This window comes from Onthophagus taurus, chromosome 1 (genome assembly GCF_036711975.1).
Source record: "Onthophagus taurus isolate NC chromosome 1, IU_Otau_3.0, whole genome shotgun sequence".
NCBI lineage: Eukaryota > Metazoa > Arthropoda > Insecta > Coleoptera > Scarabaeidae > Onthophagus > Onthophagus taurus.
Genome location: NC_091966.1, coordinates 31,330,819 through 31,358,598, shown reverse-complemented (window position 1 = coordinate 31,358,598; position 27,780 = coordinate 31,330,819). Strand labels below are relative to the sequence as shown.

General features: G+C 33.1%; 3 protein-coding genes and 1 long non-coding RNA gene across 4 annotated transcripts; 2 read left to right on the top strand and 2 right to left on the bottom strand.

Annotated features, from left to right (window-relative positions):
* Positions 1–47: 47 nt before the first annotated feature.
* Positions 48–1,511, bottom strand: LOC111417588 (epimerase family protein SDR39U1). Its single transcript, XM_023049918.2, has 3 exons — positions 1,276–1,511; positions 392–1,068; positions 48–331 (listed from the first exon to the last, which is right to left on the bottom strand). The coding sequence occupies exons 1-3, from the start codon at positions 1,304–1,306 to the stop codon at positions 134–136; spliced, it is 906 nt and encodes a 301-aa protein (XP_022905686.2). The 5' UTR covers positions 1,307–1,511; the 3' UTR covers positions 48–133.
* On the top strand, positions 1,495–19,792 carry LOC111417587 (VIR_N domain-containing protein). The gene is made up of 7 exons (XM_023049917.2): positions 1,495–1,801; positions 1,857–2,148; positions 4,715–5,519; positions 10,525–14,494; positions 19,102–19,267; positions 19,321–19,582; positions 19,642–19,792. The coding sequence occupies exons 1-7, from the start codon at positions 1,745–1,747 to the stop codon at positions 19,682–19,684; spliced, it is 5,595 nt and encodes a 1,864-aa protein (XP_022905685.1). The 5' UTR covers positions 1,495–1,744; the 3' UTR covers positions 19,685–19,792.
* Positions 5,927–6,470, bottom strand: LOC139431710 (uncharacterized). The gene is made up of 2 exons (XR_011641775.1): positions 6,252–6,470; positions 5,927–6,172 (listed from the first exon to the last, which is right to left on the bottom strand). It is a non-coding gene; the product is annotated as an uncharacterized lncRNA (long non-coding RNA).
* Positions 19,793–20,249: 457 nt separating the features above from the next.
* Positions 20,250–26,080, top strand: LOC111417598 (Nucleostemin 4). The gene is made up of 5 exons (XM_023049929.2): positions 20,250–20,451; positions 20,513–20,832; positions 24,517–25,372; positions 25,425–25,649; positions 25,704–26,080. Exons 1-5 carry the CDS (start codon positions 20,346–20,348, stop codon positions 25,949–25,951), a joined length of 1,755 nt encoding a protein of 584 aa, XP_022905697.2. The 5' UTR covers positions 20,250–20,345; the 3' UTR covers positions 25,952–26,080.
* Positions 26,081–27,780: the final 1,700 nt, after the last annotated feature.

Below are 27,780 nucleotides of genomic sequence, written 5' to 3'. Positions count from 1 at the left end.
GACACAAAACAAAAAAATCTCCAATACTTAAAAATCAAAATTTAAAGTATAACTGTCACTTAATTTATTCAAACGAAATTTTCAACAATTAACATAACAAATAAATTAACAAAAAAAATATTGATCACAGATTTCACGTACGTTTGGTAAGAGCTTCGCACGCAGCGTCTATTTTCGGGTACAAAAATTTAAAACCCAACGATTCTGTACGTTGGGGTTTAACTTTTTGACCAGTAGTTAACATTTTAGCTCTTTCCGCGCTGAGAATAGTGTTCAACATAAATGTAGGTACAGGGAAGAACGCTGGTCTAGACATTGCTTTAGCAAAAGCCTAAAACAAAAATAATAAATTAAAAGAATAAAAAACAAATTAAAAATAAACTAATCTTACATCTGTAAATTGTTTGTTAGTAACTTGTTCGGGCGCAACTCCATTAAGAACCCCAGTTACACTAGCACATTGTACAGCAAAAATAATCAACCTACATAAATCTTGAATATGAATCCACGGTAAATATTGATTGCCTGGCATAACAGGGCCCCCCAAACCCAAGAAAAACGGCATATATAACTGTTTAATCATCCCACCATCTCGCCCAAGAACAACACCACTTCTTATAGTAACCAGCCGTGTTTCTTCACCAGATAATTTAGCTGCTTTTTCCCATTCAATACATAATTTTGAAAAGAAATCAAATTCGTATGTTTTTGATTCTTCGGTATAAACCTCATTATTATCTGGCTTATATATCCCAACACCAGAAATTGTAACAAACGAACCAGGTTTAACTTTTGATTCAGCTATAGCTCTCGATAACACTGATGTGGTCTCTACTCGTGAATTGAAGACGTTTTGTTTGAAACCTTCTGTCCAACGACGGCTCATATCTAAGACGTTTTGTCCTGCTAAATTAATAACTGCAGTTGTATTATTTGGGATGCCATCCTTCTTTATATCATGCCAGGTTAATCTCATCGGACCTGGCATTCTTGAGATTATTGTTACATCGTATCCATGCGTTTTTAAGGATTTGCAGAGGTTTGTTCCAATAAAACCTGTTCCACCGCCTAAATAATAAAATTAATAAATAAATATACATAAAATATAAATAAAAAACAAAATAATAAACACATGTAAACAATAAAGTGAAAGAAATGATTCAAATATGTTATAAAAAAGTGATTTTGAATATTTTAGCAATATGTTATCAACATTTATTAATGAAAAAGTGTAACGGGAGTGTTTTTGATTAACGTTTTAAATAGGAAACTCACCAACTAATACACGGCCCAACGTTTTCGACATATTTGTCAAAAAATAATCTGGCAAATTTGAATTTTGTAAATAAAATTCAACATTACATCTTCATTTCGGTGCTATTTTGATGGAGTGCCAACTATTAGGTTTAAAATTAGACGTTTGACAGTTCATAACTGTCATTACGTAATACAACAATAACGGTAATGTTTCAAAGTGCAACGGTTCATATGAAATGAACGCATTTATTTATAATAACATTTTATTTTTATCTTATCTATTTAAAATCAGTTGCAATTGCATTAAAACGTTTTTTTATTGAGGAAGGTAAAATCATTGTTACCAACTATAAACAAAATAATCCCTTAATCATGTAGCGACCTCTACTTTGTTTTGTTTATAAGAAACACTAATTTGAGGTTATGAACGGTCTTTGAGATGAAATCGAAAAATTTTTGATTATTTCAATAGGATTTCGAAAGAAAGATGACGGAATCAATTGAATTATTATTCTTTGATACTTTCGCTCACGATAACAGCGAGGTAACTACAAAGAAAGAGTCGAAAATTAATTAATTAGTAATATTATTTTGTTTAGGAATTGAATTTGGATTTGGTTCAATTTCCAAAACCTGTTTATGTTACGGAAGTACGAATTATACCTTTGGGTGCTCGAGTACAAGCTGACTTTCCTGGTGGTGTACGATTAGGAGCTACAAATCCGAGTCAATTTCGCATAGAGTTTTTTGTCAATGATCTTGGTAAACGAGGAGCAAGCACTTTTGAGTCATTAGGAGGTTTCGAATACAATCAGAATGGTTGTATTAACTTGGAGTGTGTTCCTGATGATACTGTTAGAAAAATACCAACCGATGGATTAGTTTTGCGGGGTAAATTTCTTTCAATTCATTTTTTTGTTTAATTTATTAAGGATTCCATTTGGTTATGCAGCCTTTGTGAATCTTATGGACTCAAATGAGTAAACTTTGAGGCCACCCACAATAGACAATATATTTATGAACTTTACTGATTGTTCTCTTTCTGTAATTTAGCCTTGCATGTCAGATCATCTGGTAATTTCATTCTACTCTAAAATTCAGAGTGAAATTGTCATACCAAAAACTAGATAAACATAGACACAAGGATTGTATCAGTTTTATAATTCTGTTCAAAGCATTGATTTTTCTTTTGTTAATAATAATCAATGCATGAATGAAAAATTCTGTAAGCAAACCGCAACATATTGTTGTGATTAGTAACTTATTTATATCTTCTGAACAATTCTAAGTTGGAATGATCTTCTAGGATTCATAATGAACAAAATTTATTAATAAAATCTTTCCCCATGATTTTAAGTTTAAGAATTATGACAGATTTTAGTCATCAAAATCGTTAATTTTTGGGTTCTCCGCTTTTACGTATATGTAATAGAGAAACTAATAGAGTTAGAATAAAATCGATTAAGAAACATATCTTTTAGGATTTATAATGAACAAAATTTACCCATAAAATTTTGCCCTATCATTTTCTCTTTAGGAGTTATGACAGATTTGAATCACCAAAACCTTAATTTTTAAGATTTCATCGTCTTAGGCATGTAATAGAAAAACGAATAGAGTTGCAATGAAATCGATTAAGAAACATATCTTCCAGGGTTGATGATGAACATAATTTATTAGTAAAGTTCTGCCCCATCTTTATTAGTTTTAGAGTCATAACAGATTTTAGTATTAAAAAATGACAGTTTGTAGGTTTCCAACATGTTAGGTATATAATAGAGAAACTAATAAAGTTGGAATGAAATGGATTAGGAAACTTATCTTCTAGGGTTCATAATGAACAAAATTTATTAATAAAATTTTGCCCGATGATTTTAAGTTTAAGAATTATGACAGATTTTAGTCATCAAAATCGTTAATTTTTAGGTTCTCGGCTTTTACGTATATGTAATAGAGAAACTAATAGAGTTAGAATAAAATCGATTAAGAAACATATTTTTTTAGGATTTATAATGAACAAAATTCAATTTTTGCCCTATCATTTTCTCTTTAGGACTTATGACAGATTTGAATCACCAAAAACCTTCATTTTTAAGTTTCCATCGTCTTAGGCATGTAATAGAAAAACTAATAGAGTTGCAATGAAATCGATTAAGAAACATATTTTCCAGGGTTGATGATGAACAAAATTTATTAGTAAAGTTCTACCCCATCTTTATTAGTTTTAGAGTCATAACAGATTTTAGTATTAAAAAATGACAATTTTTAGGTTTCCAACATTTTAGGTATATAATAGACAAAACTAATAAAGTTGGAAGGAAATGGATTAGGAAACATATCTTCTAGGATTCATAATGAACAAAATTTAGTAATAAAATTTTGCCCCATGATTTTATGTTTAAGAATTATAACAGATTTTAGTCATCAAAATCGTTAATTTTTAGGTTTTCAGCTTCTTACGTATGTAATAGGGAATGGTTCAATAGGGATATAAGAAATTTGAGAAATAAACCATTAACATGCACAATCTACTCAATGATCTTAAAAGACAATCCGACACTTGTTTTTAGCCGGTTTGCAGCGAATTCTCTTAGTGTTAATCAGTCGTAGACGTAGATCATACACTTTTTTCTTAATCGAGAACAGCCCAACCATATCGTGACTTTCATAAAATATCTGGGAACTACAATAAATTCTAAATTAACATGGGAAGATCACACAGTGGATTTGGAAAAAATTGTACAGAAGCATATATGTTCTGCGAAATTTGGTAGGCGTGGTACCACCTGAGGTTTTAATTATGGCGTGTTACGAAAACTTTTATTGTCACATGTCTTGTCTTAAGGTGTGTTGTGTTGGGGACATTCTATGCATGCACATCATATTATTATATTCCGCGCTCAAACAAAATATGTGCGAGTAATGGGTCGTGCGGGATTCACGGAGTGCTGTAGGACGAAATTCATCCTGCTCGGTATTATGACCTTTTCGTGTATTTATATTCTCGCATGTTTGATGCATGTGAAAGCAAATTTGAATGACTATCAAAAAAACAACGATAGTCACCAATATAATACCAAAAATGGAGACAGCCGTGATTTTTTAACGCATTGCCTCCTCACGTTCAGAACTTGGAAATCAAGTGTTTTAAATCTGTTATAAAAAAAGAATTGATTGCTAAAGGCTTCTACAGCTATTAATGATTTTCAATTAATTTTAACATTCATTTCTCATTAATATTGCTGTTAGGTAATCAGTCTCCTACAAAATATATATATGTACTCGAGGTTGTTTTTTACTTATTTTCTTTTGACGCATGTATTTATGTATATTCATGTATGTATTTATTTATGTATGTTCATTTATGTGTATTTAATTAAGACAATCTGACGTGTGAAAATGTTGTATATGGTGTGGACATCATAAATTAATTATTATTATTATTATCAAATTTTAGGATGGTACACTACAATAACATTGGCTGTTTATGGAACTTTAACGGCTAATATAGCCGAACAAATTGCATCTCCAGCTGTGACACCAGCTCTTCCCGCTCAATCTAGCACGATAGCAGACGTTCAACAAATCGTTCCACAAACTCCGTTAGAGTCAGAGTGGCCCCAAGAAACCATCCAACCTGTTTCGATAGAATATTCCCAACAACCTGCAACACAATACGTTCAAAATTACACCCAACCCGAACCTTATCCTCAAGAATACAATGAGTATTATAACGAAGTACCCAAAGATCCAAGAAGTTATCATCAAACCCCCGATTCTGAATGGGATAATAAACAAAGAAGTCGATCGATTGAAATCGATAGGGAACGAGAAAGAACTCGAGATCAACCATATCAAAAACCACCCCAAACAGAACATGATCATCGCCCCGAAGCAGATCGCCGTGAAAGAGACCGAGAAAGACGTTACTCACGCTCACACAGTCGTGATAGAGATAGAGATCGTCCATCCCGTGATTATCCCGATGGACGCGAACGCGATCATGATCGTGATAGAGAATGGGATCATGATCGTCATGAATATCGCGATCGTAATCGAGATAGAGATAGGGATCGTGACCGTGATAGAGAGAGGGATCGTGAACGTGATAGAGAACGCGATCGCGATAGAGAACGTGGTGATCGTGATAGAGAGAGGGATCGAAACGATCGAGATAGAGACAGAACGGAAAGGGATCGCGAAAGAGATAGAGATCGTGAAAGGGATAAAGAGAGGAGTTATGAGCATCAAGATAATTACAGGTAAGAAGATATTTATTATTTGAATTCGTTGGTTTTGTTAAACTTTTTTTTTCTGTTTTTGTTTTGGTATTCAGAAGTAATAGAAACAGAACGAAAAGAACTAATTGGTGATTGTTTTGTGGTTGTATTTTTAGTTCAAAATTTAAATTATAAATGATTTCGGGTTAAAAAAAATCTCTTTTTATTTATTTATTTTTGTAATTTTGTATTTTAAAAGATTTTACACTGATTTGTAATTACTTTTGATACTGGTTTTGTTTTTTGATTGAATGAAATATGGTTTGTTTTGGAGTTTTTTTTATTGGTTTCAAATAAATTTAAACTTTGCTGACTTGATGGGGTTCTCTGTAAAGTTTTACCCCTTTGATGTATATGAACGATTAAGGTCAAATATACATATATGAATATATTGTTTTAGAACTGTTTATTAACCGAAATATATAATAGGTATGGGGTAAAACACATAAATATAATAGAAGTTACATGACATACTGATGGCATTTTAAACATACAGGAACAACATGTTCTCTACATATAAATTTATTACATTTTTCGCATTGGGCTTTAGTTTTACAATCCTTCCCAGACAGACGTCTTGATATCTGCTTGATGTAATTTGGACGTTTTCATGATATCTCTTCTTCAACCACAACCTTTGGACATATTAATTGTAAACGCGTTTTTACGTCCCATACGAGTGTTACAATTATGTGTCAAAAATTTGAAACGTACGATCGATCTTGGTGTCCCTGGCCTTGGTACATTATTTCACTAAATAATTCACTTTGGTTACAAAAAAACACTTTTTATAAATCGATTGGGAATTTTACCGAGCAATCTACACGCGAATGGGTAAAAAGTACCACAGTTTTTTATAATTGCAAAGAATAACGTCCTAAATATACAAAAAGGTAATAATACAAAGTCAGAGGAAGGTACAAAGAATCCCAACATCGTAGCTACAGTCGATGACTTAATAAAGTTAAAACTAAACGACGAACTTTAAAAATTAGCTAGTCATGTATTACCGACGCTCGCGACCTTTCGGGTTAAAATTATTCTTTATAAATAGTTTATGGACTTTTTGTTATTTAACGAAAGATAAGCATGACTAGAAGTAATGAAAAGTTAATGCTATTAAAAAATGGGAAAGAAAACTAAATAATAAGAGTTATTAGAGGACTAATGAAAAAAATAAATTATTCCTAAGTGAACTAAAAGTAGTCCAAATTCATCAAAATTTCAAAAACTTAACGTAAACGTAACTAGAACCGAAAACTCCGTTAGTTTCAAAATGTTATCTGGTGTAAATGAGTTTTTTGACATGGAATTTTTGTTTACAAAACTGCTTCGTAAACATTTGTATACTTAATGTTTTATGAAACGCCCTAAGCTGAATCGCATTTGTCTATTATCCAAAATGTTTCAATTTCAACCGATTTTTTCAGTAATTATCGTTATTTCGTAGTTTTTTGCAACGTTGCCATTGTTTGCAATAAATTGAACAGTGTAGTTAAAAAAGACACATTAAAGTGTTTGTCAGTAGACGGAAAAGGTATAGCATCGAATCTGCTTAGTTGGGACACATTTTTTGTCCCAATTAAGCGGCTGACCCAATAAAGCGGTTGCTCCAATAAAGCGAAATATGCATAAATTAAAACAAGAAATAATTTTCTAACATATTTTAATAAAATGAATCAACAAACTATCAAAAAAAGGTTATTTAAAATTACAATAATAATAACAGAATATGAACACTAAAAAACAATTAAGTATTAATTTTTTTAAAAAGTTATTTAGTTTCGTCTGCTTGTTACGAATTTGCACTTCTACGAAATCCGCACATACATTCAGTGCCGACATAGTTGTAACTCAACTACATTTTTTTGCTGGCTTATTCAATATGGAAATATGTGGAAAATCATGATTTAACTTTATATTCTTTTATTTCATATTATCCGGTGTATTGATGTTTACATCATCAATTTAAGTAAGTGAGCTATAGCAGCACAAGGCCGGTAAGTGTTAACACTTAATGGAAATTCAATATAAACAAACAGCAAATATAGCATGTCCCATTTTATAGTGACTCTCTTCTATAACTCTATAAATTACTGCCTTAGGACAACTGACCGAACACCAATTTCGACATATTCTATTTTTCTTGATCTCGTAGTCAGCATTAATTTGCTTTTCTTGTGTTGTCTTTGTACGGTTTCTTTCTAAAACTTTCTATATCTGCTTTAGATTTTCACTCTGGAGCTGCATCGTCAGTAACCAGTCAACTTCGTCGATCCAATGGTTGAAATGATCCTTTATCATTTCTCTGCAGAAGCATGCCTGCAAGTCCATCCTTACAAGCATCTGTATGTATTGCCAATTCTGTTCTACAATCATAGAGTGCTAGTATCGGGTTTTGGGTCAATCTATCCTTTAGCGTTTGGAACGTTTTCTCCTGCAGTTCATTTCACTCGAAAGTTCGATCCGTCTTAGTCAATTCTGTCAATGGTCTGGCTATCAATGAGAACTCTTGTACAAACTTCCGAAAGAATTTACATAATCCCAGGAATTGTCTACCTTCGTGTACATTTGTCGGTGTCTCAAAATTCATTACGTTATCAATTTCAAGTTCTAGGTAATCTAATCGCGTATGCAGAAATTCACATTTACTGAGTTTTAATCTTAAGCTTCCTTCATTTATCTGAATCTGGTAATATCTGGTCTATCATAAATTTCACACACTCTATGGTCTGCACCGCACTATTTCCTGACTCGTAAGTTCAATGTTCATAGTTACTACGTTAGTGGTGCCAATGTCATAAGAGTTAGTGGCACATATCGTATGTTTATCTCATTAGCTGTCTGTTCTCTCATAACAACGTCACTTCCTCCAAGGTTAATAAATGCCAACCTTTTCCTTCCACCGATGTTCACATCACTATAGTCCATTTCCCCCTTCGATAGTTGCAACTTTCTTCACTGATGGTTGTTTCACATTTGTCATTGAAGACGATTTGATTGAACACCCGTTTCCTTTATGCCTAAATTGTTTGCAGCCTTTCTCCTTGAATTTAGAATCTGTCGGAAATTGGCTCTTTTCGCCACAGTTATAACAACACTTTGGTTTCTCTCTTGACTTGGTCTTGTCTTCTTTATATTCATTTTGTCTCGGCTTGTTTGCTTCTGCTTCCTTATCTTATCATAAACCACCAGTTTTTTTTAATTCACTATTGTTTTTCGCTCTGTACAGAACAATATTATTAGTTGATCCTATCTATTATGTATTGACATAATGCATCTTTCTCTTCCTAGTTCTCGCATTTAAAAAAAAGCTCTACCACTGTTTCATCACTTTTCACGTCTCCGTGGCAACATTTTTTGCAGCTCAGCACTGTTGAATTATCTGCTAAACTTACCTTCTAGTTTTATTTTCAGCTTTTTCCAAGTCGTGAGTCCCCTTTCACTTTGGATAAATAGCTTTGCTACTCCTGTTAGCAATTTCTTGCAATAAATGAATTTTTGCACGTCTGTCCACCCCAATGAAACAGCGTTTTATTCGAATTCTTCTATCCAATCTATCGCACAATCGCCTTTCCAATCAAAAGATCGAATCGTGTCTTTAACATCCCTGAATGTCATCATAAACTTCGTCGTCATGCATAAATCATCCTCGTACGTCTTAGTTTTCTTCTTATTCATCGTCTTTGGTGTAGTTTCACAACAACACCTTCGTCTTTCGTCTACATTTTCATCATCATCAGTGTCTTCATCGTCGTCTCTGTTGCTGTCCTCAGTATCATCGTTTTCTTGCATCCATTACTCTTCATTACCCCCACTGTTTCTTTTTTCGTGTTCTTCAGTAGCTTTCATACTAAACGCTGATTTATAAATGAAGCTATGTCAAATTGATCTCAGCATTATTTTGTTTTTTGTGATCAAACTAACAATTTGTTAGTTGTAAAGTGGCTAACAAAGAAAGGATAAGAAAGTTGCAGATTCTTTCCCTTAACTTTAGAGGGCTATAACTTGGAGGAGAAGGGGTTTTGAACAAGAAATTATATGAAACCCTTGAAATCTTTCGCATCAATTTAGAAACACCTGTATATTTTGGTTTTAGAACACCAAAAAGGTATTACAATTAAAACAAACTGATATAAAAGAAAAAGCCCACACGACACGTTTCACACATCCTTCTTCTGCCGATGATGTACGTCGATTTCTTCTTTTTATTATATCTACTCCCAATGCGCCATCTATTGTGGAGATATGTGTCGATCAATGCCAGGAGAGCCATCTATTGGCGATCGCTAACACACAGAAAATATAGTTTTTATTTCGTGGTTTGATTCTACATACAAAAATATGTGGACTTTGATAAGACATGTTGATACCAAGTGCTTTTAATCAGAAGCTTTTTTAGCAATTAACACTATGTCCTTTAAATCTGAATTGCTCAGCGAGCGGTCGAGCTAGAAAGTTAAAAATTTCCTGTTGGAAACTTTGTCCACGTTGCGATTTCTTCTCAAAAATTATTTGATGAAAAGATTTCAACTTTTTATCAGGTGGTAGCCTAATGTGTAGAATGCGGTTATGTCGAAAACGGCTGGGTGGTTTTAAACAAATTATGTCTCTCTAATTTTTTTTTAGTGCGAATTATAAATTAAAAAGAAACAGAAATAATTCCAGCGGGAAGAGGAGGGTTTTGGCCAATCCGGATGGTGTGTGTTTCAGACAGGAAGTCGCGCCTACATAAAGGAATAAAGGCGCGACGTCCAGTCTGGAATACACACCTTTTTAATTTATAATTCGTTTAAATCGCTTTAAAAAAATTAGAGACATAACTATGTTTTCTAGTATAAGAAATAGGAATTTGAAATTTATTTAATGATTAAGCTTAAAAGCAAGTTGTACCATAATCACAAATAAATTTACTAAAATAATTTTTTAATTTAAACAACCAAATATTTTTCAAGTATAAGTTTTTCTATAAAACCTTTTGTATTAGACGTACTTATAATCGAGAAGAACGAGATGAAGTAAGAAAACGTCCAAGAACGCCCCCAATGGTTTCACCAAAACGTCCACATACACCTCACATGGAACGTAAAGAACTATCACCGCAAGAAGTTGAAGTTTTATCCGAAGAAGAACTACATCCCGAAAAACAAAAACGCGAAAAAGAAGAAATAATAAAAGCAAGTGTTAAAAGCCCAGCTAAAGAAATTAAAGAAGTTCAATCTCCCGTTGTTGAAGAACCACCGCCGATGGATGCTGAAGAATTCGAGCCGATTTTAAGTGACGAAGATATTGTTGATGACGAACATTATCAAGAATTAGATTATGACTACACAGCCTATACAAATAATGACGATATTATTAAACAATTTATTCCCGGATCGACTGATTTACAAAAATATCCAACTCCGGCTTTATTTTCGATTAAAGATACGATTGAGTTGGACGAAGAATTAAAAATCGTTCTTGGTATAGCCGACGATTTCTTTAAATCGAGTATTACCGAGTATAAATTAAAAGATTTTATTAAATTAGACCGAGAAATTAAAGAAGAATTAGTACATTTATGTGAAAAAGTTATGACCACAATTACAAATGTGAATCATTTTTGTAATATTATTGAGATTTATTGCAAAACTAAAAATTCGACGAGAAATTTTAACGAAAGTGATAAAGAAATTATCGGACAAGTAAAATTTATAACTGAAACTTTATTAGATTGGATTATAATTGCTTTGGATTATCGCATGGCTAATGAACAATACAAACCTTGTTACAAAATAAGACACATTAAATGTGGCATAAAATTAACAGAATGGTGTTGTAACAGCTTAGATTTCATCAAATTATTGTGGTCAAATCAATTTTATATAGATAAGGTTTTATTAAATTTGTATCAAATCGAATATATGGCTTTATCTATTAAATTAATGATCCTACGAGCGTTGGATAAGTATCTACAAAAACGTGAAACGATCGAAAAATTTGTTTCTAAAACAAAACAGAATGGTTTTTATGAAAATATCGAATTTTCGGAACAAAATGGTTACAAAACTTTAATTGAATTAATGAGAAAGAATCCTTTGGTGCGATTAAAATTTGCGTTAAATTCAATCATAAAAAAGTTAAATATATTTGAAGTCCTCCAAAAATTATATTTAACAGTTACAAAAGTAAAAAATGAAAATTACTCGTTTAATTTCGACGAGATTAAATTAATAACAAAAAGTCTTGAACAAATTTTAAATTCATTACAAAATGAAAACTTTGCGCTTTCACAACCAAAAAGATTTTTGCCCGTTGCCGCCCAATTCGAAATAAATAACATAGACGCAGATAATGTTTTAATAAATTTCTTTAGAATGAACAATTTATTAAGCGTCTTTTTAATATTATTAACACTTCCAAACACGTTAAATCGTTCATCGATAAAATCGCCAATTTGTGAAATATTATCACAATTATTAACGAGCGAGGAAGGTTTAGAATATTTAACCGAAAATTATGAAATTTCTAACATTATCGTGAAAACGTTAATTCAAACAGACGAAGATTTACAATTTAGTGATTCTTTAGAAATAAAATCGTACAATTTAGGTTTAGAAATCGCTTATAAAGTTCAAGCAATTTATCATCTTGATGCGCTTCGAAATCTTGGTAAAAATGGGTACGATTATGACAATTTCGATGTTATTAACAATTTACACGGTTTGTTTTGTTTGATTTTTAATAATATAGGTAAAATTTCCGTCGCTGAAATATTAACGTTAAACAAAAATATGGATGTACTTTTAAACTACATTGAGATAATTTCAGAAAGGATTGATAATAAGTATAGAAAATCACCTTCGATTTGTTACATCGTTGATTTAATTTATTTATCAGTTTCTTGTGTGATTAACATCGGATTTTTAGAAAAATACACATCAAAAATTATGTTAATAATTAAACAACACGATTTATTTGAAAATTACGTCGCAAATAAATTAATGGAAATCGAACCTTATTTGCGATCAATTTACGATTTAGAGGATCCGTTAAGATATGACGATATAAGTTTGCACGTTGATATTATTAATAAACATTTAGATTTAATAACTAATTATCCCCCGGAAATAATAATATCGTTAAATGTAATTAAATATTTAGGAATATCAAGGTATTCAAATAAATCCCCGGTTTTATCGGAAAACCCTTTAAGTAATTACATCGAATTAAAATACAAACATGTTATTTTGCAGTTATATTCATTGGATGGGGTTAATTTATTATTAAAAATTTTAAGTAAAATTTGTAATTATTACGAACAACCTTCGTTGCACACACACATTTTCGCCTCAAATCAAGGTGTTCAAATCGTTAATATAATCCAACCCACAATTGAATTATTAAAACAAATGTTAACCTATGTTATTCAATGCAGAAGTGTTAAATTTAAGGATTTAACAGCTGTTCCAATTTTATTACAAACGTTTAATTTATTAAAAACGTTCCCATCAAATTCGTTATTTTATTTTAAAACGAATAAAATTCGCAAGAATATCATCGATACATTATTAGTTTACACCCAACCTGTTTCTGATGAAATACAAGATTCTTTAAATAAATCGTTATGGTCTTTAATGTGTGGGGAAGTTATTAAATACGTAACAACAGCCCCATATACATTCATTTCCGGGTTATTAATATTTTCCGAATTACTTCCCCTACCTTTACCAGTAAATACATTAGAACAATTAAATTCTGATGAGATATCGTGGGTGATTAATTTAAGAAAACTTTGGTCCGCTCACCTCCACACCCACAGCAATTCAATCCAAGAAATTTTAAATCATATGTGTATAACGACAAATCAAAATTTAATGAATTTGTTAAGAAGAGTTTGCGTGCAATTAGGTGATTTAGCCGCGAATTCGGCTACGATGATATCTAGAGGTATTTTAGATGCGATTTATACCGTTTTAACACCGAAAGATGACTCAAAAATTATTATTTGTAATAATAACACAACAAGACTTTTAAACTTTTTAGCATGTCTAATGACACATAGTCCATTAAAATGCGCAACTTTACAATTATTACATAGCACAACAACAACCATAAAAGGTGACGAAAAATATCCAATGCTCGTTGAATCTTTTTGCCAAGTCTTAAAAACTAATAACAATTCATCTTCTCATATTCAAGCCCAAGAATGCGTTTTAAGTATTATTCAAAGCTTTTGCGACACCGAGATAACTTTGTATCAAAATTTCACCGAAGAAACTTTATCGTCAGAAAAATTTTTATCAAACGCACTTCCGATTAAAGAACATTTAGTAATGTATATCTCAACGATAATCGAACATTTATCGAACGAAAACACGTTTGTAACTTACCTCCCAACGATGAGAATATTATTATTATTAACCGAACACGATTATGGTTTTTATTATCTCAAAGAAAACTTGTTAAAGAAAAAAAATGTTTTTGGAAATATCTTTAAACATATTGAAAAGAATTTTTCGAAAGATAACGATGATTGTTTAACTGCGTTAAACATTTTATTGCAATTTTTAAAGTGTACTTTATCCCCCGAAGAAGTTGACGTGACGGTTTTGTTTAAACCGAGAATAAATAAGCTTAATTTAGAGGATGTGCAAAATTTGATCGATTGGAAACCCGAAGAAAATACACATCCGTTAAGATTTGTTGAAGAACAATTAACGGATATTGTTAAAGAAGATGCGAGCTTTGAAAATTTATTAACCACTTCAACTTCGTTAATTAAACAATTGGATTCAAATCGAAATGAAGAAAAAGAAAATTATCTAGAATGTATTTTACCACCACCCGAACCTTTATTAACACAATTTGCTGGAAGAATTATTTATACGATTGGTGATGGCATTGATCAAAGATTAACTTCGTCGTTTTGGTTATCACCACCTTCTGAAGATAATGAAGCGGATGTTGAAAATGTAAGTATTAAATATTTTTTAATTTAAAAATACATTCAATTTTTATTGAAATATATAAATTAAATTCAAACAATAATTAAGAAAATATGGGATGTTATTAGAATTGATTAAAAGGCAAAAAACTTTCTTTTGATATCGAGTTTTTTGGAAAATATTTTTCTAGATTAATGTTTTATTGAAAATCGTATTACAATCGTGTACAAAGATTTAATTTTAGTAATAGCAATTGTAAGATTATTCAACAATTTTATGACTCTGGACACTTCCCTGAGGAAAATGTGATGGAAGCAAGTGGAGCCAGTCAGTTTGGATTTAAAAGCGGATTTGGAACCAGAGAACTCATGTTTAGTCTCCACATACTGATGCAAAATTGCCAAGATTTAAGAAAAGACGAGTTTATGTGCTTCATCGACTATGAGAAGGTATTTGATAACGCGTTGAACACAATCTTCTGATAACATACCTTAGAGATCTGAGACTGGATGCAAAGGATACAAGATTGATTGATAAAAACTATATTGTCACCAAAAAGCGGAAGTTCGAGTAAATAACGCTGGAACAACTGAGGATTTTCGAATCCTCAACCAAGAGTGTATCCTGTCCCTGATGCTGTTCAACCTGTACATAGAAAGAGCATTCTCCGAGTCAATCTCGAATAGTCCCTTTGGAATTAATGTAAATAGAGCTCCCATTAACAAAATATTCAGTATGCGGATGACACCGTGATATTAGCGGATAGTGCACATGATCTGCAAAATTTACTAAACCGGATTAATAAAGAAAGTCAAAGACGAGGTTTGAAAATTAACATCAGCAAGACCAAACTTATGGTGGTTAGTAGGAACGATACTTCACACACTCGAATACATGTTGATGGAGAGATCATCGAACAGGTCAAACAATTTAGAGACTTGGGGTGCATGGTCAATGAGGGATGGAACCCAGATCAAGAGATAAGTTGCAAGATTGAAGAAGCTAGTACGACCTTTCTAAGATTTCGAAAATTTCTTACGGACAAGAACCTGAATTTCAGCTTCAGATGAAGGAGAGAGAATTTTAGATGGATTGAGACATGGACACTGAAAGTATCAATCATCAACAAAATCGAAGCCTTCGAAATGTGGATCCTGCGGCAAATGTTGAAGGTGTCTTGGGTCGATCATCTGAGTAATGAAGATGTTCTCTGAAGGGTCGGTCTAGGAGAACGAGAACTTTTTGAAAATATCATGAAAATAAAGATATCGGTTCGGACATATACTACGGAAAGAACGGTACCATTTCCAACGCCTCATTCTACAGGGAAAAATTGAGGAAGGAAAAAGAGGAATAGGTAGAAAAAAATTATCGTGGATAAGAAATATCCGTCAGTGGACTACTAAACATTACAGAATGCTGCAGATAATAGAATCATCTGATAGCAAAAGCGATGAACGCGTACGCAGGAATCTACATGGTACTTTAAGAAGAAGTATAGCGATTTAGTTATATGTGTGCACTTTTGGGTTTAATCACAATTTCACGGTGTAATATAAAACATTTTTGTAAAGCTTCTTTGCAGCGCTTATGAGTCCCTCAATTGGTTTATCTTTTGCAGTGCAGTGTTTTAGTTGTAGGCTGGACTAAATCATTCTTCGTCTATTATTGTCTTTCATTGCATTTAATTTCAATTTCAAGTTTTTATACATCTTTACCGCCGGTCTCTGTAACATATCTTCATCATAATTTTTTTAAGCTTTTCATCAAATTGGATTCTATGTGATTCTAGTAACTAGAATAATGTAGAGATTGGCAAGTCGCACATATAGTGCCTATACACAAAAAAGGAGGTACAAAGAATTGCAGTTAAGCACAGGGCTATAGATATTTGAAAATGTCGTGGAAAAGAGTATGAGAATATTTATAGAACTGCATACTAAGGAAAATACTGGGTATACCTAAGAAGATGAATTGAAGACTTAAAACTTGTAAATATATAATGTACAATATACTCGCCATTAGCAATAACTAAATATGAGAAGAATTTGTCACTAATGAAAAAGTGAGGCGTGGAGGCTACCTTAGCGCACTACTTTCCATAACATTTGTGTATGAAATAATTAAACAGGTACACGAGAATAATAAAATCACGATTTATTAGAAATCTGACACCAGTGAATGTTTCTAAATGCACTTTCGCCAATGACAGGAATCGAAATAGGTTTCGACTAAACAACTGGAATAATATACTCAATATGGACGGAATGAAGATGATAAAGGAAAAAACAAAAGTATTGTTAATATCAAAAGATAACGAAAAAAAATAACATAGAACTAGGTAGCCAAGCTATAGAACAAGCTATATACCATATCTAGGCACAAAATTTAAAGCAATGGAAGATAGCAAACTAAAGTTAACAACAGAACAGAAAGCTAACCGGACTGCAGCTTAATTTCTTGCTAAGCACAAGAAATCCGCCAAAATGACAGAGTTTGAAGAGCAACTATAATAAGCGTATATAAAACATATATATAGACTAATTTTGACCTACAACTGTGCGACATGAATGTTAAAAATACCAGAAGCATAACATTAGAGCAGTAGAAATAAAATACCTTAAGTATTTTTTTTTTACCTTAAGTAAATAAAAAAGTAAATAAAAAAGTATTTACCTTAAGTAAAATCCTTTAAGTAACGAAGTTAAATGAAATTCGCAATGGATTTATCAGAAGCCAATTGAATATTAAATCTATTAACGATATACACAAGAGAGACCGATGGGTTAGTCAAGTGGTATGGCAAAATAGAAATCGTAGTAGAGAGGCAGAGGACGACCAAATATGTTCTGGGATAATATAATATACTAAGAAAGAGGAATACAACTAGGACTGATACAAAGAGACTGGGATGGACTAAATGGAATATTATTCTTTTGGAAAATTAAACATTTTATTCGAGTAAATTCCAAAAGTCGTGGTTAGTTCAAGAATTTTTAGAAGAATTGAAAGACGAAGGAGGTGAATCGCCAAGAGACATATCATTTTACTGTGTTGTAAGATTAGTTATCAATTTACAATGCTTAGAACGATACAATGAATATTTTATATTTCTTTACTTATTTCCATATTTTTGAAAGAAGAAGGAAAACCATGTCTGAATTTGGAAGATGATTTGACTTACACCGCACGGCACTTCCAAATTCTCAATTTGGCTCAGCAAGGGAAAGAAAAAAGCTATAAGTGAATTGATAGATTTGAAAATGTAACAAGTTTCAAATCAACAGCTGCATTTTTTATTAATCCATTTGCAATTGAAACCATTCTACTGACATTCAAGATTGTTTTTGATATATAATTTTTGATTATCCGACATATCGTCGGGAGAATTAGAAGCTTTAGAATGTATGAGCTTATTTAAAGTTAGCAGTTCGTTCATTATTTTCGGCCCACTTTTAATCTAGCATATAACACTACTCTTTTCTCTCTATTGGTTCCAGCATGTCTGTGATTGACGCATTGTGGCGTACTTGCTGCGAAGTAGAGAATTGTGCTTCTGAACGATTCTAATTTTTTTTCTTTCTTGTGGTTGGTATTTCCATCTTCTGTCTATTCAATCCAATTGTCAAGCCACTGCAGTACTAGTTGAACGTGTTGTAAATTGAAAAACTGCCTTGGTTATTGCTATCGTTGCTGAGAGATCATGTACGCATATATTACATATCATATTTGTCAGTAGGCATCGTTCTTTCTTTTCGACTTCGAATAACACAATAATAGTTTGCTGTTTTTGTCCTGAGTAAGTTACAGCGTATTAGAGAGTTCTGCAAGTATTGTACGGCTCCTCTATGTAGCGTTTTTCTTCGACTTCATCTTAATGACTGATTTATATCTTGTTTTCGGGCTGCGATAAGTTCTTATTTGCATTTTCGGGAAACATTTTCAGTGCCTTGTTTTGAATACTGTCCATTCCTTGCACTTTTCGTGAAATTGTCTATCGATTCTAATCTATTTTACTGTAACTTCAGATGCTTTTGGAATTCTTGCAAGGATATGGTTCAGTACCGAATTAACTTTTGAATGTGCTCAATCAATTGCTTCACTTTCATGCAGTCAATAGTTTCACTTTTAATTTCTTCAGATGATTCCATAGAGTTAAGTCTTTGTCCTCTCTAGGAGGGGTTTTCCCACATTTTTACCTAACACTTTGTTAGCATTTTTTTTAAATAACCTCTGTAGCTGATTGTACTCTTTTTTGTGGCGTGGACTCCTCAATCTCTTTTTGCAGTATTCTACATCTTTATTAGTGTTCTCTTGAATGAACTCCCTGTTTTTTCTGCATGCTTTGCAGAAATGCAGTTGCGCAGAATTTTGTCTATATGTGCCGTTTAATTTCAATTAACATTAGACTTTCATATTATGTCATTTTGTGTTTGTGTCCTAGTGGTTCATTTTTGAAAACTCTAGTTAGGTCTTGAGAGCAGAATAAAAAAGTTTTAAAATCTGGGATAGTGATAACTTTGGAACTAACTACTTGTTTGGTTTGTCATATTGATAATCATTCTCTAATATCTAGATTAGCTTTTAAGAAAGTACTATTCACTTACTTATTTATTATTTAAAATTATTTTTAGGTTACATGTGATTTACTAGAAATATGCAGACAACACTTATCACAAGACACCAACTTAATTCGTGAAGTTGAAAAAGTTTGTCGAATTTATGCAATTGACAAAACAGAACAAGCAGAAAAAGAGAAACTAACGGATCAACAAAAAGATAAAATTAAACGACCATTTGGTAAGTAAATTTTTTTATCCTAACTTTTCAGTATTAATTTTTATTACTTTTAGTTCCAAATGTAAGAGGACGAGGATTTCCAAGAACAATCCCTCAAAGAGCAGATTTATTCCGATCCAGACCTCCAAACACTTCAAGACCTCCTTCACTTCATGTTGATGATTTTGTAGCTTTAGAAACTTGCGGAGCTCAACCAACTGGACCAACCGGTTATAACAAATTGAGTAGAGATTTTTTAGCCACCACAAGAGTTGTGAGAGGAACTCGTGGGAGACCCTTTATTACGCAAGAAAGAACTATGCAATACAGACAAATGTAATATCTTTTTGTTTTTGCACTGTTTAAATTAAATGTATGATAACATTTTTGTGTAGGTCCTGGTGGGGAACTCCAATGGGAAGAGGCCCTTATCATTAGTGTCTCAATTTATAAAATAATTGATGTTTTAGAATGTGAATTTTCAACTTTTCTTGTTTAAAATGAAGTTGTACCTTCGTTTTTTGTAATAAATATAACTAAATTTATCGTTATTATTTAATTTTAACTCTTACGAAATATTAAAAAAAGTAACAGTGCTTCCATCTATTAATTACTACTATATTAAAATAATACAGGAATCTGTAATTTTAATCGGCTTTATGATAAACCGTAATTTATTGAACGTATAAAATTCATGAGAACGTAAATAGAATAGATTAAAACCAAAATTAGAACACGAAAATCGATATGTCAGCTATTTTAATCACCTTTGAAACGATTGTCTCCGTTTCTATGCTAAAATGTACTAAACCAGTTAAAAGTCGCTATTTTAACGCGCAGTTTATTATCATTTACAAACTAATTTAATACACGGGTTCCGATAACGTAAATAAATCTGTTTAGTACTGAAAGGTTCGCTTTGAACCACATAAACTGTTGAAATAATGTTTTAAATTAATTTTTAAACACCCCGCCTTAACTAAAGGGTTAACATAAACGTCACGTGACCTTGTTATTTATCTGCTTTTTATCTGTCAGTGTAAAGTGTGTTTTGGTGAGAAAAAAAAAGTAATTTTTCCTCTTTCGGGTATGAAAGAAAATGCCACAAGGACGAAGGAAAATTCCGTTCAGCGGAAAAGCGAAGAAAGAACAGCTCAAGGCTAAAAAACAAGGGAAACATCCACAATCTCAGGACCATAGGGGTAGTAAGTAAACGAGAGCCTCAAAAAACCATTCGTTATTTTCCTCTAACACCTATAAATAAAGCGAATCGAAAGAAAGTTTTGCTGATGGATCGTTCCGACGACGAAGAGAATGGCTCTGAAGCTGTTCAAAAAGTCAATTATCAACCAACAAGGGGGAAACAGGGAAATCGGTATATTTTACAATTTTACAAGGAAGCTGATGAGGAAATTAAACGAAGAAAAGAACTTGCTAGACATTCTTTGGAGTATATTAGCGAAGATAAATTGGAAATTAATGGCGATGAATATTTTCCTAAAGATTTAGATTTTCCAAAGAGGCCTTTATGGTCTTACGACATGTCTAGAGAAGAAGTAGAAATGAGGGAGCAAAGATATTTTATGGTAAGTAATTTAAAATTTAAATTTACTTTAAATGATAATTATCTGCTTTGTGTATGTTTGGTTGCATATGCTTAAAATTAATTTTGGTATAATTCAAGAATTATGTGGCTTCAAAATCGACAATTTTTTTTTAATCGACGGGAAATCATTCAAGTAAGCCGTTACAAATAAAAAAAATGCGTAAAAGTGTAAAATTTACTGAACAATCACTTTAGGTAAAGTTTCGACGTGACGTCACTTTTTGTGACGTCATCGACCGTGCTAACCATATACAGTGTGTTAATTAATTATCGTACCCTACGTCATCATTGCAAGTCTTGACGTCATAGAGATGGGCGAAGCTTATACCGACTCCAAACATTTTCGTTGCTAACTGTGTTGCTAATTATATCACTTAACTGCTAACTACTTAGGCAGTCTATTAATTATCATACCCGACGTTATTGGAAGTATGCAACCAATACCACAGTATTGGTACTGCAATACGCGATTTGCGTAGGTCCTGGTGGGGAACTCCAATGGGAAGAGGCCCTTATCATTAATATATCAATTTATAAAATAATTGATGTTTTAGAATTTCAATTTTCAATTTTTCTTGATTCAAATGAAGTTGTACATTCGTTTTTTGTAATAAATATAACTAAATTTATCGTTATTATTTAAGTTTAATACTTCAGAAGCATTAAAAAAAATGGTGCTTCCATCTATTAATTACTACTATATCAAAATAATACAGAAATCTGTAATTTTAATCGGCTTTATGATAAACCGTAATAATGACGTCGGGTACGATAATTAATTAACACACTGTATTTTCGCAGCACATTTGGTTAAAACGCATATTTTTGGAAGATAATCTAAAATCTATAATTGATGCCCTACCACCCTCTTTAAACATTACATTCGGAACCACCTAATTTACTGATTTATTTCAGAATTTTGTGTAGAAACTCCACTTTGTTGAGTTAGGTTAATTAACATTTAAACCAGTGCGAATTTCTCAAATGTCTCAAATGGTTAGGCATGGAGCAGAGGGTGAGTTGTAAATTGCGGGTTGGGTTAGTCGTTAGGTAGTCTGAAGACGCACAGTTAATCCCGATACTTTCTAGTTCTAGGTCTAGTGTTAGTTCCAGTTTTACACTAGAACTAATCTAAGACCTAGAAGTAGAATCATTCGGGTTTAGCCGTCTTGAGAGACGTGCGGCTAAACCCGAATGTTTCTAGTTCTAGGTCTAGTGCTAGTTCTAGTTAGAAAAGTAGAACTAACACTAGACCTAGAACCAAAAACATTCGGGTTTAGCCGTGCGTCTCTTAAGAAGGCTAAACCTGAATGTTTCTAGTTCTAGCTCTAATGTTAGATCTAGTGACAGTGGTAGGTAGCGCTTGTTAGCATAAGATATCACTATGTTGCATATATGTACTCATACCTCCCTATACGGCCCACTTTATACGGCGATTCGCTATCACGGCCTCTTTAAAATATATCTCTATTTCGCTTTACGGCCTGCGATGTTTCGAATTACGCCTAAACTTGGTAATTCCCCTATTTAGAGTACCTATTGTTTGGAGATCTAACAAAAAAGCTTGGATGACAAAAATCCTTTTTCAAGATTGGTTCAATAACCACTTTTGTCTTAAAATGGAAGAATTTGTTTAGAAGAACAATTTGGGTCAAAAAATTCTGCTTCTCTTGGATAACGTTCCTGGACATACCACCACTATATCGGACTTGTCTGAAGATATGAAAATTGAATATTTGCCTAAAAATACAACTGCCATGATTTAGCCAATGGATCAAGGAGTAAGAGGAACATTCAAACCTTACTACTTGCGGAAAACGTTTCGAAAACGTGTTAATGAAACCAATAACATTATCAATTAATGAGTTTTGGACGCAATTCAATATAAAAGATGCTGTAGCCAATATTGGCGAATCATGGGATGAGTTGAAATCAACAACATTAAACCGCGCATGGAAAAAATTTTGCCCGACTGTCTTAGTCCTGCAACTAACAACAGTAGCCCTGATCACCTGCTTCCAGAAATTAGACAAAACATAGCAAAATAAGTTGGTTTTGACGACTTGGAAGGAAATTGTCGTGAATTTGTTGGATGTCACTTTCGAATGACGAGTTAATTGAATTTGCAAAGAACGAAATAGTTGACATCACAATCCCACAATTCACTTTAAAAAAGTTGGCCACTGCATTTACGTATTTTGAACAGGGTGAACAAAGTCAGGGATAAGATGCTGAGAAATTTAAATTAACTATTCAAAGTTTTTATTCGTTGGTACAAAACCAATGTTATCCTGAATAATAGTAAAACCACCTTTATTCTGTGATATTCGTGCAAAACCATATATGGCATATATTATAGCCACTAGGTAGTATTTATTGTCCGGACCCGCCTACTATAATCAAAATTTTGAACCATGGCGCTTACTATTTTGGAATTGAAAATTAACGCTTATTTTTTGCAAAGACACCATACATGCGATACATCATTGGAAAGCTAAAAGTATGCTCTTTTCAATAACATCATAATCAAGTATAGTTTGTATTTAAAAAAACACAACTTTGTGTTGTATCTCAAAAATCATCAAGTATGTTTAAAATTTTTCAACGGCAGTATATTCTACTTAAAAAAGTGTCTTAAGAACGTATCAACCCCATTTCTCTAATTTGAAAAATAAACGAAATTTGAGTATTTTTTGAAATCACGAAAATTTAACTTTTTGGCTATAACTTAAAAACAAAAGAAGATAGAGGTTGGGGTTTGCAGGATTGGATTAGTCTCGAAAAAAGAGACCGGGACATGGCACCTACTTTTTTCGTATCTCTTATAGTTTCTGAGATAGCCTATAATAACACCCAAATTTGCCCACCCTGTACATGTAGTTTCGTTATACGGCATTTCGGGGAATATTTTTTGCTGCCGACATTAGAAGAATATATCACCACCGTATAATGAAGTATGAGTGTATTTTTATTGCACTAAAACTAACACTAGATCTAGAATTAGAAACATTCGGGTTTAGCCGTGCGTCTGAAGACATAAAAATATGCAGCATAGTGATATCTTATGCCAACTAGTGCTACTTACCACTGTCACTAGAACTAACATTAGATCTAGAACTAGAAACATTCGGGTTTAGCCGTTCGTCTTCAAACTAGTGTTAGTTCTAGTTTTACACTAACACTGTCACTAGAACTAACACAAGACCTAGAACTAGAATTATTTGGATTTAGCCATCTTGAGAGACGTGGGGCTAAACCCGAATGTTTCTAGTTCTAGGTCTAGTGTTAGTTCTAGTTTTAAATGTTGTTTAGCGTTAGATTGTGGTATATTTTTATTGAAAGAAATGTAGAACTAACACTAGACCTAGAACCAGAAACATTCGGGTTTAGCCGTGCGTCTCTTAAGACGGCTAAACCTGAATGTTTCCAATTTTAGGTCTAATGTTAGTTCTAGTGACAGTGGTAGGTATATAGCGCTAGTTAGCATAAGATATCACTAATACTACACCTAGAATTAGAAACATTCGCGTTTAGCCATACGTCTTCTACACTTTTCCGCACTTTCTTTTTATTTTTAACATGTTTTTTGTGTCATTTCACATCGATTAAAAAAAAATACATGATGATTCTTGAATTTTTCCTTAATTTTTTTTTGTATTTATAGGAGTACTTAAATCATTTAGAAAAGAAATTTTCATGGAAAGATTTAAGTTATTTCGAACTCAACTTAGAAACTTGGCGACAATTATGGAGAGTACTTGAAATGTCGGATATAATCTTATTTATCATTGATATCAGATTTCCAGCTTTGATGTTTCCACCTTCTTTATATGATTACACAACAAACGTATTAAAAAAGGACATGATTCTAGTCATGAATAAAATAGATTTATCCCCAGCTCCTTTAGTGGCGGCTTGGAAAAACTATTTCAAAGAGAAATACCCAAACTTACACATTTTGATGTTTACTTCTTTGCCAGGTTACAATTTAATTGGAAATCAATCGAATAAATCCGGTTTACAAGTACGCCGACGTAAAGGGAAGCTAAAGATGGCTTCTGAAGGAGCTCAACTCCTTCTCGATATCTGCAAAGATATTGTTAAAGACCAAGTTGATTTAGCCTCCTGGCAAAATAAAATCAAAGAAGAAATGTCGATGGAATATGATGAAAACGAAGCGGTACAAATCGAAGAGAGTATAAGTATCAAAAAAATTGATACCGGGTTTTATCAACACAATAAATATATTGATGGAGTTTTAACTATTGGTTGTATTGGTCAACCGAACGTTGGAAAATCTTCAGTTATGAATGCTTTGATGGGAAAAAAAGTTGTTAGCGTTTCAAGAACTCCTGGTCATACAAAACATTTCCAAACAATCTTTTTAACACGCAATGTCAGATTGTGTGATTGTCCAGGGTTAGTTTTTCCTTCGAAAGTTCCAAAGGTTTGTCAAGTACTTATGGGAAGTTTTCCTATTGCTCAATTAAGAGAACCATATACAACTATTAAATATTTAGGTAACCAATTAAATTGTTTTAAATATAAAATGTTAAAATTTATTCAATTTAGCCGAAAGAATTGATTTACCAAAATTATTAAAAATTGATCATCCAGATGGTGATGATTCTTGGTCAGCAATGGATATTTGTGATGGTTGGGCTAAAAAACGAGGTCTTATAACAGCAAAAGCAGCTCGATTGGATTCTTATCGAGCTGCAAATAGTATTTTAAGAATGGCTTTGGATGGAAAATTATGTTTAAGTTTAACACCACCTCATTACACTGAACGAAAAGGTTTTTGTTTTCTAAAAAGGAATAATATTATAATTAAATAATTTTTATTGATAGATTTCTGGTTAAATCATTCGGATGTTGAAATTGTGAAATGGATTCAAGCTAAAGGCGGTAGCGATATGGAAAATATCGAAAATATTCCTCCTGAAGATTTATCGGATGATGATGATGGTGATGAGTTGCATTCTGCGGCTTGTGGTGGTCCAGATGAGTCTTCAGAGAGTACTTGTGAGGAGGAAATAAGTGACACCGAGGATGTTGTTGCAAGCACAAATAAATTCGCTGCTTTAAGTGATGCTTAAAATCAATGTTAAGTATACCAGAAACAAATATCTAATATTCAGTCTATGTTATTCAAATTGTATTGCATGTATGACATTTCAATGTATATTATTATAAAACGAAATAAAAAATCACTCTCTTTATGGTTATTATATTTTTTTGTTCGACCTATGTGACACAAATCATGCGAAATCCTGTGCCCAAATACACATGGAGAGAAGAAAATTGCCAATATAGACTACATAATTCTAAAACAGCAAGCCAAGTTAAAAACAAAAAATCTACGCGTGTTTGGAGTTATGGATTGTGGCACCAATCATTTGTGAAAGCTCAAATAGTTAAAAAAAAGTGGGATATCAGCATAAAGCAAAGTGAGATAACATACCGGTTGGACATAACACAGTACAATATAGAAAGTTTGAAATAGGAGAACGGAACAGGGATACAATTTCAAACACCACATTCTCCAGTGAAAACTTGAGGGAGGAAAAAGTGGAATAGGTAGAAAAACATTATCGTGGCTAAGAAATATTCAGTCAGTGGACAGAGATACAGGACTTTCAAACATTACAGAATGCTGCAGATAATAGAACCATCTACTAGGAAAAGCGAAGTAAATGCAATAAACTAAATTTTAAGGGGCGTCAGTAGTAGATTATGCAATGGCAAGCCAAGGTATGTGGAATAGGGTTAGAGCATGAGATCATCAACCTCTGGAATATACGGACTTGGAAGAGAGACTTGGGAGGAGGCAGATGGGTGGGGTGGTGACAGGAGGAACGAAGGTGCACACGTTAGCGTATGCGGATGATTTGGTGGTCGTGGCAAGAGAGGCGGTGGAGATGAAGGAGATGATAAGGTCTCTGGAGAGATATTTTAAAGCGAAGAGATTGGAGGTAAACGTCGAGAAGACAAAGATCATGAAGTTTTGCAAAGCGGGGAGAAGAAAGAGGGAGGAATGGAGGTGGCAGGGAAGAGGGAAAGAGTATACGTACCTGAGATATGGGTTCTTGGAAAGTAATAAGGTCGGGTCGCACGTGAGGGCTAGGGTTGGCGAGGGAGATTCCAGGGTATGTAGTGAGGGAGGAGGTTAAGGTGGAGGGATGCAGTAAGGATGGAGGCTGGGAGAAGGGCAGTGAAGTACGAGGGAAGGTTAGAAGGAACACCGTATTGCAGGATCCAGGGAGAGTGCTGGAGGGAAATTAAGGAGAGGAGGCTGATCTATGGGCACGGAGATAGGGAAGGATATTATAGGAGAGTATATTAACTAACTGAGATCGACAACAGAAGAGTGGAGAGATGTGAAATATGCAGAGAACTGAGAGATAGGAACTGGGACATACAGAGGCAGGAAAGGAGGTCCCAGATAAGGGAAGGGAGATATAATGTAAGGTATGGGGAGATAGTGAGATAGGAACTGCCAAAGTATCTGCTGATGGAAAAAAGGAAGGGCAGAAGCTAGATGAGGGAGGTGATTTGGGCGAGGAGCCGAGGGCGTGGAGATGGGGGAGGAGGGTAGAGGGCTTAGGTGTATACATGTATTGTAGAATATTTTAAATTATAAATAAAACGCTTATTATATAACTAAATTTCAGACTGATTTTTTGATAGTTATAAGTCGCGAACCAGACTGTTAAGAGTAGTTAGTCAGGTTTCTATCAGGTATATAGGTTGGATCATTAATTTCATATCCAATTGCACTACATGAAGGTAAATCGATGGCATCATTTTCCAAGACAAATGACGCTTGTCTGATTTGGCACTGCAGATGTAGATAAATCGGCACTATGTGCAGAATGTATGTACAGTTGTATATTTCAAATCATGGGTTTTCCAAAAGCCATATATC